The sequence below is a fragment of the Petromyzon marinus genome, chromosome 54, assembly GCF_048934315.1.
Source record: "Petromyzon marinus isolate PM22_M1 ecotype Great Lakes invasive population chromosome 54, UKy_Petmar_22M1.pri1.0, whole genome shotgun sequence".
NCBI lineage: Eukaryota > Metazoa > Chordata > Hyperoartia > Petromyzontiformes > Petromyzontidae > Petromyzon > Petromyzon marinus.
This window is the reverse complement of record NC_133720.1, coordinates 8710174-8728949: the sequence shown is the minus strand read 5'-3', so window position 1 is coordinate 8728949 and position 18776 is coordinate 8710174. Positions and strand designations below refer to the sequence as shown.

The 18776-nt window shown below is 51.5% G+C and overlaps 1 protein-coding gene across 1 annotated transcript in view; it reads left to right on the top strand.

Annotated features, from left to right (window-relative positions):
• The window catches only part of LOC116954069 (sodium-dependent neutral amino acid transporter B(0)AT3-like), a 71596-nt gene extending 59034 nt beyond the window's left edge, over positions 1-12562 (top strand). The window contains exons 12-13 of the mRNA XM_076052160.1: positions 7664-7826; positions 10089-12562. Coding sequence (XP_075908275.1) covers positions 7664-7826; positions 10089-10370 — 445 coding nt within the window. The 3' untranslated portion in view covers positions 10371-12562. The remainder of the gene's footprint in view (positions 1-7663; positions 7827-10088) is intronic.
• Positions 12563-18776: the final 6214 nt, after the last annotated feature.

The following is an 18776-nucleotide window of genomic DNA, read 5'->3' as shown; positions in this document are numbered from 1 at the left end:
AAAACTGTTCAGCTTCCACCACTTGTTGAATCAAGGAAGATTTTGTTACCACCTTTACACATCAAGCTGGGTCTGATGAAGAACTTTGCCAAAGGCATGGACAAAACACAAGCACCTTTCAAGTACCTCAGTGGAAAAAAATCCAAGGTTAAGTGAAGCTAAGATAAAGGAAGGTGTCTTTGTCCTCAGATTCGTGAACTTCTTCGAGATGAGGCAGTTGACAGTGCACTGCGTGGCAAGGAATAGGAAGCCTTCCAGTTAGTGGCAACACATTTCTCGGAAACAATAAGGCAGACAACTACAGGGAGTTGCAACATGTCACGAAAGATACATTTTTTCCACTCTCATCTAGATCTTTTCCACTGAATTGCAGAGCAGTGAGCGACGAGTATGACGAGCGATTTCACCCAGGACATTGCAACGATGGAGAAACGCTATGAGGGCAAATGGAGCCCATCAATGCTGGCAGACTATTGCTAGACAGTGACAAGAGATGCTCCATTTAATGAATACAAGAGATAAGCCAAGAAGTGCCGAGTAGACACTGAATCAGGACTAAACTAAGTACTTATATAGACACACAATAGTTTTTTGCCTTTTGTTTCATAATACATTTTAATTATGTAACCCCTTTGCTGATTTTAAAGTGTTACATGAACAGGACAGGTGACACGTTATCATGTAAAGCAACCATAAACATATGAAAAGACCTAGGTTTACAATTTATGAGTAAAACTCTACTATCTACACAATAAAATTTGTAAAAACTTCAATATCTTGGGAACATCTTCTTGGTTCTTTCGGTAAAGTCACGTAGAATGGAAACAAAGTAATACAAATAAAACATAATAACATAAAATTCTCACGACGTTTCGGCCACAACACAAGTAACCTTCTTCAGGTAAAGGAACAGTTCATCTGTTCCTTCACATGGTGTGGTGTATAGTGTGGTTGTGGTTGAACAGTGTGGTGGTGGTTGAACAGTATCATCAGGTGATGATGATTGCTTGTGTTGCAGTCGAAACGTCGTGAGAATTGTATTGTTTTATATTTTTATTATTTTATTTTTTCCCTTCTACGTGACTTTACCGAAAGAACCAAGAAGATGAATCCCTGCAGTCACGAAAGCTTTAAATCGAAATCTTGGGAACAGTAGCCAATCAGTTGTTTTAATTGTCATTTTAATTCAGCACGTCAAAATCCATGATAAACAGCACATTTAACCTCGGAAGCAGACCACATCTAACAAATTGCAGACCAGTGTAATCACTGCTCTCGGTGCCGTGTGTAAATATCACCACTAGTGCGACAAAGGCAGCTAGCCGGTGTGATACCAGAAGCACTTTCCAATGTTTGTGTAAACTTAACACAAGATAAAGATCCCCCTTATCGCCTTAACATACTTTTGGGAACGGGCATTGGCCACCCACCCCGTCGTGTACTGTGTCGGCCTTTATAGGTGCGGCTACAGTACTCCACCAAAAGTATGGTTAAGGCTACATAGGGGATCTTTGTCTTGTGTGTGTGTTTATCTGCGCTAAGAACCCGGCTACCCGAGTTCCAGTCCCATTTGAGGACCACCATCGGTGGTGAATCTATGAACGGGTCGTGGGTGTCCCTAGGTCGGCTCAGCCTTGAATTAGTAGCAGGTTTGATGTGTAAACACCCACCCCCTCGTCAATGATGCAAACCTCTAATAGTTGCTCGCTTTCAGGAATCTTGGTCTCTGGTGTGTCCTTGTGCATGTACCGGTTTATGAGTGTGTGTGTTGGTATAGGAGTGTGTGTGTGTGTGTTTATGAGTGTTTCTGTCGCTCCACATAAAGTTCAGGGTCTTCTCGGCCACAGTTATGCCCTACCTTCTCTATTCATAATACTCCCTTCTCTATGCTTGCGAAACGTGGGGCCCTTTCAAGTAACATCTCCACCGGTTTAAAATATTCAGGCTGGCCTGCCTACGATCCATCCAGGGTTTAACCAGGCTGGATTGTGTGAGGAGCTCATTTCTGGAAAGATCTGAATACAGTCCCATCGGTGAGCTCCTCCGGCAGGCAAGGCTGCGTAGGCTGGGTCACGTAGCCCGCAAGCCCAGCCACTGCATGCCCAAGCAGCTTCTGTTTGGCCGCATAGAGGGGGCTAAACGGACGCGGCATGGACTAGAGAAGAGATGGACTGATGCGGTACAGAAGGACGTGGAGCTGAGTCTACTTGCCAATGGTGTCAATATCGGCCTCTGTGGAGGAGGCTCGTGAAAGACGTCGCGACTGAGAAGTTGGAGGCAATCACCCCCAAGCAACAGCAGAGGGCGGAGGAGCGACGCTCACAACAACGAGCGGAGCGCCGAGCGGCTAAAACAGTGCAATTTGGTGCAGTAGGGAGCACAGGTGGTGCATCAGCCAGTCATCGACTCATGGCACCTGCTCGGTCTATCCCGTGAACTGCTGGCGAGCCTTCGACACTTTGCGTGATGACCCCAAAGTGCACTTGGCCTGGCTCAAGTGCCGTAGTGACGTCTCTGCCATTTAATGGCGGCTGTTGTGTTTATGAGTCTGTGTGTGAGACTGTGCCAATTTATGACTGTGTTATAGTTGTGTGTGTATAGGTTTATCGTGCGTGGTGCTGGCCACCCACCCCCTCGTGTGCCGTTCCGATTAGCGTGCTGTGCTACGAATCTGGCGACTCTGGTTCGATTCCCGCTCACGGCTGACACCAGTGACGATTATCTGAACCGTTTCTGGGCCTCCCCTAGGTCGACTCAGCCTCACATAAGTACCTGGTGCGGTATGTAAACACCGCCACTCGGGAGACACAAAGGCGGCCGGGCGTGGTGCTGGCCACCCATCCCCTCGTGTGCCGTGCCGGCCTTTATAGGTGCTCGCTAACAGCACTTGCCCCTACAGTCTGTTAAGGCTACATGGGGAGTCTTTGTTTATGTGTGTGTATAGGTAGTAGTGAATTTATGGGTGAGTGTGTGAGTGTATAGGTGAGTGTGTGAGTGTGTGCGTGTATGGGTGAATGTGTGAGTGTTTATACTGGTAGGAACGAAGTTGTAAACTGAGTGTACCAGCCTGCAATAGATTAATGTGTCCGTCCGTCCGTCCCCTTTCAATACTTTAACGAAGTGAAATCTCGTGCTGTTGGGTGTATAATTTGTCCGAAGAACCCTCAACGATTTTGAGGGCAAAAAGGTGGGAAGACGCTCTCAATTTGCACAATTTTAAGTAACAATATCATAAAATTGCGCAAAATTCCAATGTTCCTACCAGCCCACCCTGCAGGGACCTATTATGTGTGCGAGTGTTTATATGTGTGTGAGTGCATGGGTGAGTGTGTGAGGGAGTGTGTGAGTGTTTATATGTGTGTGAGTGTATGTGTGAGTGTGCGAGTGTTTATATGTGTGTGAGTGTATGGGTGAGTGTGTGAGTGTTTATATGTGTATGAGTGCGTGAGTGTATGGGTGAGTGCGTGAGTGTATGGGTGAGTGTGTGAGTGTATGGGTGAGTGTATGGGTGAGTGTGTGAGTGTATGGGTGAGTGTGTGAGTGTATGGGTGAGTGTGTGAGTGCGAGTGTTTATATGTGTGCGAGTGTTTATATGTGTGTGATCATAAATATCTATTTAACTCCATCAAAAAAGTAACCTGCAGCGCAACACCTATTACCATCATTAGGGGTTAAAACGGTGATCCAATCTCAGACCGCCAGGAACAGGTTTGTAGATTTTGCTGAGCATTTCGGTGAGGTCCTGGGGGAGGGAAAATCCCTCAGCCAGGAAAACATCGTGGCACAAAGTGAGGATGACCCTACTGAGGCCTGCGGTGCCTCAAATATTGGGAGAAGTCACCCCCCTGTGAGTGGCTGGCTGAGGTGCCATCTGTTGAGGAAGTACTGAAGGTGATCCGGAGTCTGAGACCATGAAAGGCAGCGGGCAGAGATGATCTCCCAAGCGAAATGCTGAGGGAGGGTGGCGTTTGTGCAGAGACTGCCCTATATGACATCATAACAACAGTCTGGACCACTGGACGGGTTCCGCAGGATTGGAAGGATGCCCTGGTGGTCCCCCTTTTTAAGAAGGGGGACCGCTCAGACTGTAACAACTACAGGGGCATCTCACTCCTCAGTGTTCCGGGAAAGGTCCTGGCAAGGATTATTCAACATCGCCTTGCCAGGCACGCTGAGGAGAGGCTTGCGGAGCCCCAGTGCGGTTTCAGGAAAGAGCGGTCCTGCACAGATGCCATATTTTCTGTCCGTCTGCTACAGCAGAGGTGTAGCGAATTCCAACAAGATCTACATCTCTGCTTTATTGACCTGGTCAAGGCCTATGATACCATCAGTAGGCCTGGGCTCTGGGTTGTTCTTTGTGCTTTTGGAGTACCTGACCCTCTGCTCACGATCATTAAGGACCTTCATGATGGTGAGCGGGCCCGGGTAAAACTACGTGGCCGGGAGTCAAAGCCATTCCCTGTACACCTTGGGGTGCGACAGGGATGTCCTCTGGCTCCCACATTATTTAACATATATTTTGTCCACGTAGTTCGTGAAGCCTTCAACAGCTGTACCGGGGGAATCTCCATATGGTACACATATAATGGGAGGCTGATCGATGCCCGGGTGCGGTCAAGGGATGGGTCCCTATTGCTCAACCACGTTATGTATGCTGATGATTTGGTAATAGCTGCTCAGTCAGAGGAGGAGTTGGAGACGCTGCTGCTGAGACTGGAGCGTGCCACTAAGAGGTGGGACCTTACCATCAGCCCCACCAAAACTAAGCACCTGCCTGGGTATTTTGTACCATCAGACACTCCACCCCCACAACTCCCAATCGGTGATGGGGCAGTTGTGGAGAGAGTGGAGAGTTTCCCATACCTGGGCAGTGTGCTTATGACTGGCTCCAGTTTAACAGCAGAGGTCTCACTCCGAATCAGTCGAGCGGCAATATCTTTTCATCGGTTGTGTAACGCTGTGTGGAAGCTACCTTGTCTGTCGCTCCGCACTAAGCTTCAGGTCTTCTCGGCCACGGTCATTCCCTCCCTTCTCTATGCTTGCGAAACGTGGACCCCCCTAATGGAACATCTTCGCCGGTTAGAAACATTTAGGCTGGCCTGCCTACGATCCATCCTGGGTTTAACCAGACTGGATTGTGTGAGGAGCTCACAAATCCTTGAAAGATCTGGGCAAGGTCCCATCGGTGAGCTCCTCCGGCGGGCAAGGCTGCGATGGCTGGGTCATGTAGCCCGCATGCCCAGCCACCGCATGCCGAAACAGCTTTTGTTCGGCCGGATTGAGGGGGCTAAGCGGGCCCGGCACGGGCTAGAGAAGAGATGGAGTGATGTGGTACAGGAGGACGTGGAGCTGAGTGGACTTGCCGATGACTGGTACCAGCGGTGTCAAGATCGGCCTCTGTGGAAGAGGCTCGTGAAGGATGCTACTGGACAGTTGGAGGTAGTCGCCCTCCAACAACAACGGAGGGCGGAGGAGCGACGCTCAGAACAACGAGCGTAACGCCGGGTGGCTAAAGCACAGCAGGTTGGCACAATAGGGGGCACAGTTGGTGCATCAGCCAGTCATCTCAGTCAGTCGACCCGTGGCACCTGGGTCTGCCCCGTGACCTCCTGCCAGCGGGCGTTCGACACTTCACGTGGCCTCAGGGTGCACATAGCCTGGCACAAGCGTCGTGGTGACGTCACTGCCACTTAGTGGCGAATGGCGGTTGTTGTATGTGTGAGTGTGTGAGTGTATGTGTGAGTGTATGTGTGTGTGTGTGAGTGTGTGTATGTTTTAGTGTGTGTATGTGTGAGTGTGTGTGAGTGTGTGTATGTTTTAGTGTGTGTGTGTGCGTGTTGTTGATGTGGTGCGTGAGCCGTGGCCGCGCCCTCCGTCTGTGCCAGACGCCGCCGTCTGCGTGGCGGAGACCACGCGGGGACTTTAAACCCCCCCGCCCCCTCATCCTGCCACACCACACCGAACCCCCCACCATTCCGCCCCCCACCATACTCCACCATACCGCCCCCCACCGCACTACCCCCAGCACCCCCGCACGACCGCACCACGCTGCACCCCACCGCACTGTACTCTGCGCCGATACCGCCCCACGCGGGGGCAGGGGAGGTCGAGAGCGTCCCGGGAGCCAGGGTGGTGATCCACCAACCCCCGCGGGTTGGGAGATGGACTGACGGTGGAGTCACTTCCCCGTGTGAGGAGCGGCTGCGTTCTCCTGGGTGGATGGCAGATTTTTGAAGCGATGATCATTCTCCCACTCTGGTTGGCTTCCGTGACGCTGCTACGAGGAATCACTCAAAAGGCGCAAGACGTTTTCTCATTCTGCTCTTCGATTTGCACTGGATGTGCCGTACAGGACCCACCATTGCGACCTCGACTTTCAATCCGATCTCACATCACTCGATGCTAGAAGAAATGTACATTGGGCTTTGTTCGTCCATAAAATCCTTTTTGGCAAATCTGTGCTATACTTAGCTAATTCATGAACCCCATTGTCAAACCCATGAAAGCTCAGATATCCATAAAATTGCCTTTTAACTATCCCAAGAACAAGAATTGGAATCGGTGGCAAAGCCTTTGCCATTGCAGCACCAACGCTTTGGAACAACAACCTCGTTTCCTTCCTTAACATCATCTTCAAAAAATATTATAAATGAGAAGATTCGTGCTGGATGCAGCCACATTTGGTAGTGTGATGTGTAACTTTGGTCCTTACCCGTGTGTCGATGGTTACATTTTAACGTTCAATTTTATTGAGGGACTGTGTTGTCTTGGTGTGGTCTGGGACTGTTCTTGTTCTTGGTTTGTTGCCTTGCCCAAGCTTGGGAACTGATGTACTTATGCAATTAAAACTTATATAGTGTATTTATTTTATATTTAATTAAGGGGCCACAGTGACTAAATGTTGTCTTCCTCGCCTGGTGTACAAGAGGTCCTGGCTTAGATCCCGACCCTGACGCCTGTTAAATATTTGGAGTTTTCATGTCGTGTGGATTTTTCTCCGGGTCTTCTGGTTTTTCCTTGCACATTCAGAATCCACATCACGTATTTAGATTATTTGGCTGCTATAAATTTCCACGTGATAAGCCACTTCGTTGAGCAATCATTTGTGGCCAGGTCGGTGCTAAAATGAGCTATAGAGCTCAGTGAGCCTTACCTGGTAAGATAAAAATGGTTTAGCTTTAGATTATTTATTTATATGTTAGTGATTTGCTTACCTTTCCTATACTTTGCACTCCTATCGTTATTTGTATTGTTTCATGTAACTTTCTCACGTACACTTACTGGACATCTGTAAAAAAAGAGCCTCATAGCTCATTGGATTTCTCCAGGATAAATATTCTGATTTTGGGAGGAATGCAGGCCTCCATCCAGCAGTGGACTGACCATGCCTGGATGACGATCATGATGATGATGGAATGACATCACTATTACTGTCAAGACTGAGCCAGAGAGAGCGAGAGACAGAGAGAACGAGAGACAGAGAGAGGCAGAGAGACAGGGAAAGAGAGAGGGAGAGACGCAATGAGAGAGACAGGGAGACTGAGGCAGACGAGAGAGCAAGAGGCAGTGAGAAGCAGGAGACAGCGATAGAGACACAGCTACACACGGTACGAGTGGTGGAGGTCGCCCGCGTCACGATGACCCTGATGACCTCTGCATCCAGGTTCAGCAGCGACCTCAAGTTCATGACGGGGAGGAAACCCAACTACTACTGGATGGTGACGTGGCGCTTCATCAGCCCCCTGCTCCTCGTCGTCGTCTTCGTCGCCTACATCGTCGTGCAGGCCCAGACTCCGCTCACCTACGAGTCCTGGAACCCCAAGTTTGTGAGTCGCGTGCGCTCCGCTGCTGGACAGTGACCGGCCACTCCGTCGATCGACCGCGGTCACGCAAGCGCACGTGACGGAACTTGGCGTGTTCGTCCGTCGGCCCACGTCACCTGGGTCTGTGCCGTGACCTCCTCATGGACCTAGCCTGGCACAGCAGTCAAGTCACATGGCACCTTGGTCTGTCCCGTGACTCCCTGCCAGCAACGGGCTTTTAACACGTGACTTTTACCGAAAGAACCGGGAGCGCATGCACACCTAGCCTGTCACGAGCGCCGTGGTGACGTCACCACCACTTAGCGGCAAACGGTGGCCGTTAACAAGAAAAGCATCTCGTAGACGAAGTTTTGGTCAACGGCAGACGCCACATGGCACTGTCTCGCGTGACGTCACGTGTCACTGTTACGTGTTGTCGTCTCACCTATCACGTCACAATGGCGAGCTGGTAGAGAGCCAGGACCGCCGCTAGCAGCCATAGCCCGAGCTCTGCGGTGCTCCAATAGGGGGTGACGTTGCTGCCGTGCCATCCCAATTGAGTCACCTGCAGTGTCATTCTTAGACTTGTTTACCGTGACGACGACGCCGCCGCCGTCGGCATCACGGGGTTTTTAACGTCCGCTGGGAGTGATGCGGACGGCGTGTGGAAGTAGCGGCAGTCGTGGTCCTGTTACAGTGCGTGCAGTGGACTCTCGATTATCCGCGTTTCGTTTATCCAACTTGCGGATTAACCGCGCACCTGAGATTTTGACATAAATTGATGACTGATGGATTTTCCCTTAAGCCCAAATTAATCATCTAAAAACGGTTACACATTGTTATTCTTGGAAATGTTTGCTACAAGTCACGTGCTTACACCGAACAAATATCTGCTCCAGTTACTCCGATATCCATGCGATCGCCTCTACAGTAAAGTAGTTGCATATCTTTACAACCATAGGCGGAGTTCGATTGATGTTGATTGGCGTAGCTCTGCTGTTGTCCACTCAGTGGGCGCAGTTTTCTGCTGTGCGGGAGCAGAAAAGTGTTATCACTGAGCACGCGCATCGATCGGTCAATTATTTTCTAAAGATTTTAGTTTTGTTCATTAACAAATTAAATTTATTAACTTAAACATAATTTTTACCTATATTAGGAGTTTTTGGCCGAGAGATCCGCTGAAATGGATATTGTTGGATAATACGCGATTTTCAATTATTCTGAATTATTTGCGGCTGTCATTCGTGCAGATAATCGAGAGTCTCCTGTACTTGCACTACAGTATTAACCAGGGTGGCCGTGGAATCCAACCCCTAACCTCCCCAAGAGCGAGCGGGGAGCCCTGCGGCGCTGTGATACAAAACTCAAACCAGACACCACACAAAATCACCGATTGGCAATCTACCCATATGTAGAAGAAAGTAGGCGTGGCATTGCCTCGTGGGGGCGTGTCTGCCCATGTCTGGTCTTGTGGAGCCCGAATCGAGGTGTCTGCATTATCGATTCTGCTCAGTCGATCCGACAGCGACGTAAGAGCATCGATTCACCGAGGGTTAATCACTGCGTGGATTCATTGGGAAGAGATCCACCGATCGAGTAATCCCATTGGCTAGCGCAGCGCCGTGTGATTGGCTGACATCTGCGTGGTCGGTGATTCACTCGCAGGCCGTTTCTATCGCTCATTTGTCGGCCATTATGGACAGAGACGGTAGAAGGTGATGCCGTGGGGGTGGCGCAGTCGCGCTGTGGGGGTGACACCATGGGGGGTAACGCCGTGGGAGGTGGTTCGTGCTCACTGCGTACTGACCAACGTCACACGCGTAGAACGCGGCATCAGCCCAGCCCCTGGCCCTGCTTGGCCACAATTACTGCTGACGCCGGCGTGTGTAGCACAGTTTGGTTCTGGCTCAGTTCAGATGTGCCAGTGGAAAGAGGTTTACAGGAGTGTCTTTATGTATCTCTCTCTGTTTCTGCCTCTCTCTCTGCATCTCTGTGCCTCTCTCTCTCTGCATCTCTCTGTCTCTCTCTCTGCCTCTCTCTCTCTCTGCATCTCTCTGTCTCTCTCTCTCTGCCTCTCTCTCTGCATCTCTCTGTCTCTCTCTCTCTGCATCTCTCTGTCTCTCTGCATCTCTCTGTCTCTCTCTCCATCTCTCTCTGTTTCTGCCTCTCTTTCTCTCTGCATCTCTCCATCTCTCTGCATCTCTCTCTGTTTCTGCCTCTCTCCATCTCTCTCTGCCTCTCTCTCTCTCTGCGTCTCTCTGCATGTTCCTCGCCCGGCGGTTGCAGTCTGACTTCCCGCAGAAGGAGCAGCTCCCCTACCCGGCCTGGATGATCTTCATCATCGTCCTGCTCATCGCCCTGCCCTGCCTCTTCATCCCGGGAGTCGCCATCTACCGCCTCATCCGGTGTCGCTGGCACCGCAGCGACATCCCAGACATCACCACCCTGGCCAGGGCGAAGGGCGACGATGACGCTGGAAGCGACAACCTGGCCTACATGGGTGATAATGATGATGAGCACTCAGAAGAGGGGGGAAATAAGATACCGGACAAGGGAGTGAAAGTGTAGGGGTGGGCGGTTCATAATGGCCGGTCACCATAAACCATCATAGAGGCTTACATAGACATCCATAGATATACAGAGACCAATAGACTCACATAGAGATCCATAGACTCACATAAACATCCATAGACATACAGACACCAATAGACTCACATAGAGATCCATGGACTCACATAGACATCCATAGACATGCAGAGACCAATGGATTCACATAGATATCCATAGACTCACATAGACATCCATAGACATACAGAGACCAATGGATTCACATATAGACCCACATAGAGACCAATAGACTCACATAGACACCCATAGACTCACACTGAGACCCATAGACTCACAGAGACCCATAAGACTCACATAGACATCCGTAGTCATACAGAGAGACCCATAGACTCACACACACACCCATAGACTCAAACAGAGACCCATAGACTCACACAGAAACCCATAGCCACACACAGAGACCTATAGACTCACATAGAGGCCATAGACTCACATAGAGTGAGTTGTGATGAAACGGGATTCTCAGGTGTCATGATTCTGACTTTGTGGTGCTGGTCCTGACGATATTTGATGCAGCTTCAGGTGAACTGTCGCAAATCTGATCGCTGCTGAATCTTGCTGTGTGAATTATTACTCACCACTGGTGGTGAGAATTGATATTAAACTCACCACCAGTGGTGAGGGAGTGAGTGATAATTGCTGTCTAACCCACCACTGGTGGTGAGAAATAATGTTCTCTCCCCCGCCCCTAGCAGTGTGTAGTAGCTACGGGATAAGAGTCCTCTGTGTGCCGCCGCTGTCACCGGTGATTACGTCTCTGATGACCTCTGGAACATTGCCCCACCTTAGAATTCCCGCCCGTTAAATTTCGATTTAAAGCTTTCGCGACTGCAAGGATTAATCTTCTTTGGCTCTTTCGGTAAAGTCACGTAGAATGAGAATAAAATAATAAATTGATCAAATAAAATAACACAATAAAATTATCACGACGTTTCGGCCACAACACAAGCGGCCTTCATCAGGTGAAGGGACGGGACTGTCTGGAGGACAGCGCTGGAGCGAACAAAGCCATGCTCAGATCGCGACCTTTAACCTGTGTGAGAAGAAACAAAGCGCCTTGACAAAGGAATTAGCATAGAATTTAGCATTGAAATAGCTGAGTGATTAGCTTGTGACTGGTCACAGAAATGGCTATGTTAAAGTCAAAGCCTACACATCTGAGCTATTCACAGTAACTGGGTATACACTACACTATATAATGAATACTATATAGTAAACCAATAGAAACTAAAATATAAATTACCTCAATGTTATCAATTAACTCTATATATTCTCCAATCAGCTAAGGTACCAACAATAAGTCGTTATATATCACAATGCTATATGGCGAAAAAATGGGTGGATTCTTACCCTCAGCTTTAGCACCACGTGGCTTTGTTCGCTCCAGCGTTGTCCTCCAGACAGTCTCGTCCCTTCACCTGATGAAGGCCGCTTGTGTTGTGGCCGAAACGTGATAATTTTATTGTGTTATTTTATTTTATCAATTTATTATTTTATTCTCATTCTACGTAACTTTACCGAAAGAACCAAAGAAGATGAATTCCCGCACGTTCTCCGCCCCCCCACCTCCCCCCCCCTAGTTCGTCACGGGCTTCCTCCTTCCACAGCTAACCCCACACCCACAGTGGAACTGACATTGGCCAACCAACCCCACATCCCCAATGGTGAAACATTCCCTGCGAATCACTCAGTTGGCATCACAGCAGCAGCAGCAGCATCGCCCCATCCCCCCACGACTGCTGCAACGAACTTGACAAGAGTCTTTAGACTCGGTGAGACTCTCCCGAGATAAACGAGGGGGCTCATGTAGGTGTCCGGGTGGCCCAGCAGGTCAGTGGCATGGATTCGAACCCAGGATACTAGGTTTGAATCCAGAGCCAGGTTTTCAGCTGCCCGACCAACTGTGATGAAACTGGATTCTCACAGTGTCAAATAGCCAGCCACTCAATCACGAGCGGACAGTCGCCTCCCTATCGCTCTTCTGTCGCTATTACTGCTGTGGTCACCGTTCCCGTGAACTTCACTCCGCTGGCTTCCTCCTCCCGTGTTGAGGACTCGGTCTGTACGGACGCTGACTGAGTCGTCTCATCCAGCACGCGGTGTGCAACCACCATCACTACCACTACTAACACCACCACCAGGTGGTGTGCAACCACCACAACCACGCGGTGTTCAACCACCACACGACAAATCACAACATCTCACCCACCCACTCATATACTCACCCACCCACTCACACACCCATTCACACATCCACTCACGTACTCACTCTCCCCCTCTTCCACTCACCCACTCACCACTCTCCCACTCTCCCACTCACCACACTGCCACACTCCCACTCTCCCACTCACCACTCTCCCACTCTCCCACTCTCCCACTCACCCACTCACCACACTGCCACTCACCCACTCTCCCACTCTCCCACTCACCCACTCTACCACTCACCCACTCTCCCACTCACTACTCACCCACTCTCCCACTCTCCCACTCGCCACTCTCCCACTCACCACTCTCCCACTCTCCCACTCACCCACTCACCCACTCTCCCACTCACCACACTGCCACTCACCACACTCCCACTCTCCCACTCTCCCACTCACCACTCACCACACTGCCACTCTCCCACTCTCCCACTCACCCACTCACCCCTCTCCCACTCACCACTCTCCCACTCACCACTCACCCACTCACCCACTCTCCCACTCACCACTCTCCCACTCACCCACTCTCCCACTCACCACTCACCACTCTCCCACTCACCACTCACCACTGTCCCACTCACCACTCTCCCACTCACCACTCTCCCACTCACCACACTGCCACTCACCACACTGCCACTCTCCCACTCTCCAACTCTCCCACTCACCACTCTCCCACTCACCACTCTCCCACTCACCCACTCACCACTCTCCCACTCACCACTCTCCCACTCACCACTCACCCACTCACCCACTCACCCACTCTCCCACTCTCCCACTCTCCCACTCTCCCACTCACCCACTCACCACTCTCCCACTCACTCACTCTCCCACTCACCCACTCACCACTCTCCCACTCACCACTCTCCCACTCACCACTCTCCCACTCTCCCACTCACCACTCTCCCACTCTCCCACTCACCACTCTCCCACTCACCACTCTCCCACTCACCACTCACCACTCTCCCACTCACCACTCACCCACTCACCCACTCTCCCACTCTCCCACTCTCCCACTCACCCACTCACCACTCTCCCACTCACCCACTCACCCACTCACCACTCTCCCACTCACCCACTCTCCCACTCTCCCACTCACCCACTCTCCCACTCACCCATTCACCACTCTCCCACTCACCACTCTCCCACTCACCACTCTCCCACTCTCCCACTCACCACTCTCCCACTCACCACTCACCACTCACCCACTCTCCCACTCACCACTCTCCCACTCACCACTCTCCCACTCTCCCACTCACCACTCTCTCACTCACCACTCTCCCACTCACCACTCACCACTCACCACTCACCACTCTCCCACTCACCACTCATCCACTCTTCCACTCTCCCACTCTCCCACTCACCACTCACCACTCACCCACTCTCCCACTCACCCACTCACCACTCTCCCACTCTCCCACTCACCACTCACCCACTCTCCCACTCACTCACCCACTCACCCACTCACCACTCTCCTACTCACCACTCTCCCACTCTCCCACTCACTACTCTTCCACTCACCACTCCCACTCACCACTCTCCACTTTCCCACTCTCCCACTCACCACTCACCCACTCTCCCACTCACTCACCCACTCACCCACTCTCCCACTCACTCACCCACTCACCCACTCACCACTCTCCTACTCACCACTCTCCCACTCTCCCACTCACTACTCTTCCACTCACCACTCCCACTCACCACTCTCCACTTTCCCACTCACCCACTCACCACTCTCCCACTCACCACTCTCCCACTCACCACTCTCCCACTCACCACTTTCCCACTCACCACTCTCCCACTCACCACTCACCACTCTCCCACTCACCACACTGTCACTCACTCCTCTCGTGCTTCTCCACTCTGGAATTCCCTCCTCCCGTCGTCTCTTTCCCCCACTCTGTTACAATAATAATAAGAACCTTGCTCAATTCTATATAAATGTCAACTATGATTACCAATTACAACCCTCTAATAGTGCTGCTTGTTGCTGGGCGTTTGACGCTTTGGGCCTGTGCCCAGAAACTGTTGACTTTTATCTGGAGGGCAGGGAGTCAGATTCTCCATCCCAGCGCTGGCAGCAGCAGGAGTCCAACTCAGGCAGAATTTGTGCAGCATCAGCAGCATCTGTGACAGCTGCTGGGAGTTGCAAAACAAAAACATTGGCAAGGCGCAGATGTATCGCCGGTATCGGGAGCCGGGGAGAGAGCTGTTCTAGCAGCTTCCCAGGGAGGTCGCATTCTTTCCTGAAGACCCCTGCCTGATGGGGCAGTTGAACACCAACAACCTCAGCTCTGCACGCCACAGGAGCTCTGCGATGTCCACTGCCGTTGGCGGAACCCGAGAGTCCAGAGCCCCGTCCAAGAGGTTAGGCGCTCTGGTGACGAGATGTTAACTCCCTCGCCTGGCACGCAGGAGCTCGTGGGGTCCATCGCGACTCTTGACGCCTGCTGCTGTATATTTGGAGTCTGCGTGTCTCTCCGTGGTCGCGTAGATTTTTCTCCGTGTCCTCCGGTGTTTTCCCTCCATGTAGAGTCAACATCACCACGCGTTTACAGTTATTCGGCTGCTGTAAATGTCCACGTGACGATAAGCCGCTTCGTTGCACTATAATTTGTGATAGCCAGGCCGCTTCTGAAAAAAGAGCTATACAGCTTCAGTGCGGCTCTTACACCTGGTAAAATACATTTTACAAAGTAATCTTGATTTGAAGCTTTCGTAACTGCAGGAATCCATACTCTTTGGTTCTTTCGGTAAAGTCACGTAGGTATTTTATTTTTTATACCTAAGTGACTTTACCGAAAGAACCAAAGAGTATTTTACAAAGTAGTTTATAGTTTAGTTTCAGATCGACGCCACCACCCGTGGCTCTGTGGGGTCCGCTCACGAGGTACAGGCGCAGCCCCTGAAATTTGCTGGCTTAAGTCCCCTGCTGGCGGGGAGGGCCGACACCACCACCACCGCTTAGCGAGCCAGTTCCACGGGGTCTTCGTGACAAACTCGTCCCCGCTGGACCGCAGTTGGTCTTGGAAGAACAAGAAGAGGTTTTGGGAGTTATCCACACGCCCGGGGCTACCCGCAGTGTACCCCAACACGCTCGTTCGGAGCTGCCGATCGACGCGACCAGCTGCGGGGTGCTGAGCGCGGTCATTCTGCGGTGTGGACGCGGGGAGGCGTCTGGGGAGGGGATTTGTTGTTGTGTTGTTGTCTTGTGTTGTTCTGAATCTCGCGCTGTTGTTTCAACTGCCACGCCGGGAGATTGAATCGAAGCGTCCCCTGTCAATCACGTCGTCACCTGTCAATCACATCACCTGTCAATCACACCGTCACATGTCAATCACACCGTCACCTGTCAATCACACCGTCACCTGTCATTCACACCGTCACCTGTCAATCACACCGTCACCTGTCATTCACACCTTCGACTGTCATTCACACCTTCGACTGTCAATCACACCGTCACCTGTCATTCACACCGTCACCTGTCATTCACACCTTCGACTGTCAGTCACACCGTCACCTGTCATTCACACCTTCGACTGTCAATCACACCGTCACCTTTCATTCACACCGTCGACTGTCAATCACACCGTCACCTGTCAATCACACTGTCGACTGTCAATCACACCGTCGACTGTCAATCACACCGTCACCTGTCAATCACACCGTCACCTGTCAATCACACCGTCACCTGTCAATCACACCGTCGACTGTCAATCACACCGTCACCTGTCATTCACACCGTCACCTGTCATTCACACCGTCACCTGTCAATCACACCGTCACCTGTCAATCACACTGTCGACTGTCAATCACACCGTCACCTGTCAATCACACCGTCACCTGTCATTCACACCGTCACCTGTCAATCACACCGTCATCTGTGATTCACACCGTCACCTTTCATTCACACCGTCACCTGTCATTCACACCGTCACCTGTCAATCACACCGTCACCTGTCAATCACACCGTCACCTGTCAATCACACCGTCACCTGTCAATCACACCGTCACCTGTCAATCACACCATCATCTGTGATTCACACCGTCACCTGTCAATCACACCGTCACCTGTCAATCACACCGTCACCTGTCATTCACACCGTCACCTGTCAATCACACTGTCGACTGTCATTCACACCGTCACCTGTCATTCACACCGTCACCTTTCATTCACACCTTCACCTGTCATTCACACCTTCACCTGTCATTCACACCGTCACCTGTCAATCACACCGTCACCTGTCAATCACACCGTCACCTGTCAATCACACTGTCGACTGTCATTCACACCGTCACCTGTCAATCACACTGTCACCCGTCATTCACACCGTCACCTGTCATTCACACCGTCACCTGTCATTCACACGTCACCTGTCAATCACACCGTCACCTGTCATTCACACCGTTACCTGTCATTCACACCGTCACCTTTCATTTACACCGTCACCTGTCAATCACACCGTCACCTGTCAATCACACCGTCGACTGTCATTCACACCGTCGACTGTCAATCGCACCGTCGACTGTCATTCACACCGTCACCTGTCAATCACACCGTCACCTGTCATTCACACCGTCACCTGTCAATCACACTGTCGACTGTCAATCACACTGTCGACTGTCAATCACACCGTCACCTGTCATTCACACCGTCACCTGTCAATCACACTGTCGACTGTCATTCACACCTTCGACTGTCAATCACACCGTCACCTGTCATTCACACCGTCACCTGTCAATCACACTGTCGACTGTCCATCACACCGTGAGCCCGAGTGACGGCTCTGCTCCCACCGGGGCGTCAGGGGTCACGACGGTGGTGCTGCTGCTGGCGATGAACCTCACGTGACCTATGACCTATGGCTAACGATTCCACGACCCCTACGTTGGAGTCTGGATTGGTGGGCTCTGGGAGAAGCCCAAGCCCCCCACCCCCCCCCCCCCCCCCCCCCCAGGGAGGGGCAGCAAAACTGAGCAGACGCGTGGCCCCCCTTCACTAACCTCTATCTCGACTCAATCACCCAGTTACAGTTTTACACATCCCATCAGCCACGGCATTCCTTATGGGAGTGCCATCGTTTTCAACCACAAGTGAAACCTCTGGACCGGTTTCTGCTGGTGAGACCCTCAATGTCGAAACTTGTCCACAGCTTTACCAATGCATAGCATAGCCAAGCTCGCTTACATAAGAACAATAATACAGATGATGCCACAAATAACAACACCTCCCCACCGAGTCCTCCACGCTCTGCGTTTGACCACCGCTTGGCCAACCCCCGTGAATCCCATCCACAGGTGGGCTCCACCTGTCCTGTCTGTACGGGATCGAGTGTTGCCCGCTCACACACGCGAGCGTTTTCTCCGGTTGCCTGCCACGCTAAAAATTTCTGATGGGGGCTGTGTGGTGGGGGGTGTAACAGGTCGTGTTTTCCACAGTAAAGCGAACACCAGTAAATACAGAAGGCAAACTTGGCTCTGAATTGTGTCGTGGTGATGTTTCCTGTACACGCGCGTGCGCATGTGTGTGTGGCTCTAGAAAAATACAAACATCCCCCTTGCAGACATGATATGACTGTTGGGGAAAGGTGCTGTTAGCGAGTAGAACCTATGAAGGTCGGCATCGTGGCAATATTTGCACATCGCACCAGGTACTCATGTTGAGGCTGAGTCGATATAGGGGAGGCCCAGGACCGTTCACATAATCGTCACTGGTGGTGGCGTGAGCGGAAATCAAAGTTGGGTCGCCAGTTTAGGAGCGCAGTGCGCTAACCATTGCGCCACCGCTCCCCACATACACAAGGGGGTGATCATGATTCCACCCTTCTGAGTTAGAATCACGGCTCACATCAGTGGTAAGTGATCGGGTATCTGAATCGGTCCCACTTGGACTCCATCGTCCCCCCCCCCCCTCTCTTGGGTAGGATGGATAGTTGGGTAAGTGGGAGGGGAGGGGTGGATGGGTGTGTGAGTGAGTGAGAAGTCGAGTCACTAATTAACTGGCCTCTGTGAGAAGTTCGTGACCCACAAGGAGGGCGCCACCCGTCTCGCTGCGATAGCTAATCTGGCGACAGCCGCAGGAAGGAGCAAAACACTGGGGCGGGGAGGGGGTGCGGGGACACGGGAGGACTATCATGGCCAGGTCCGG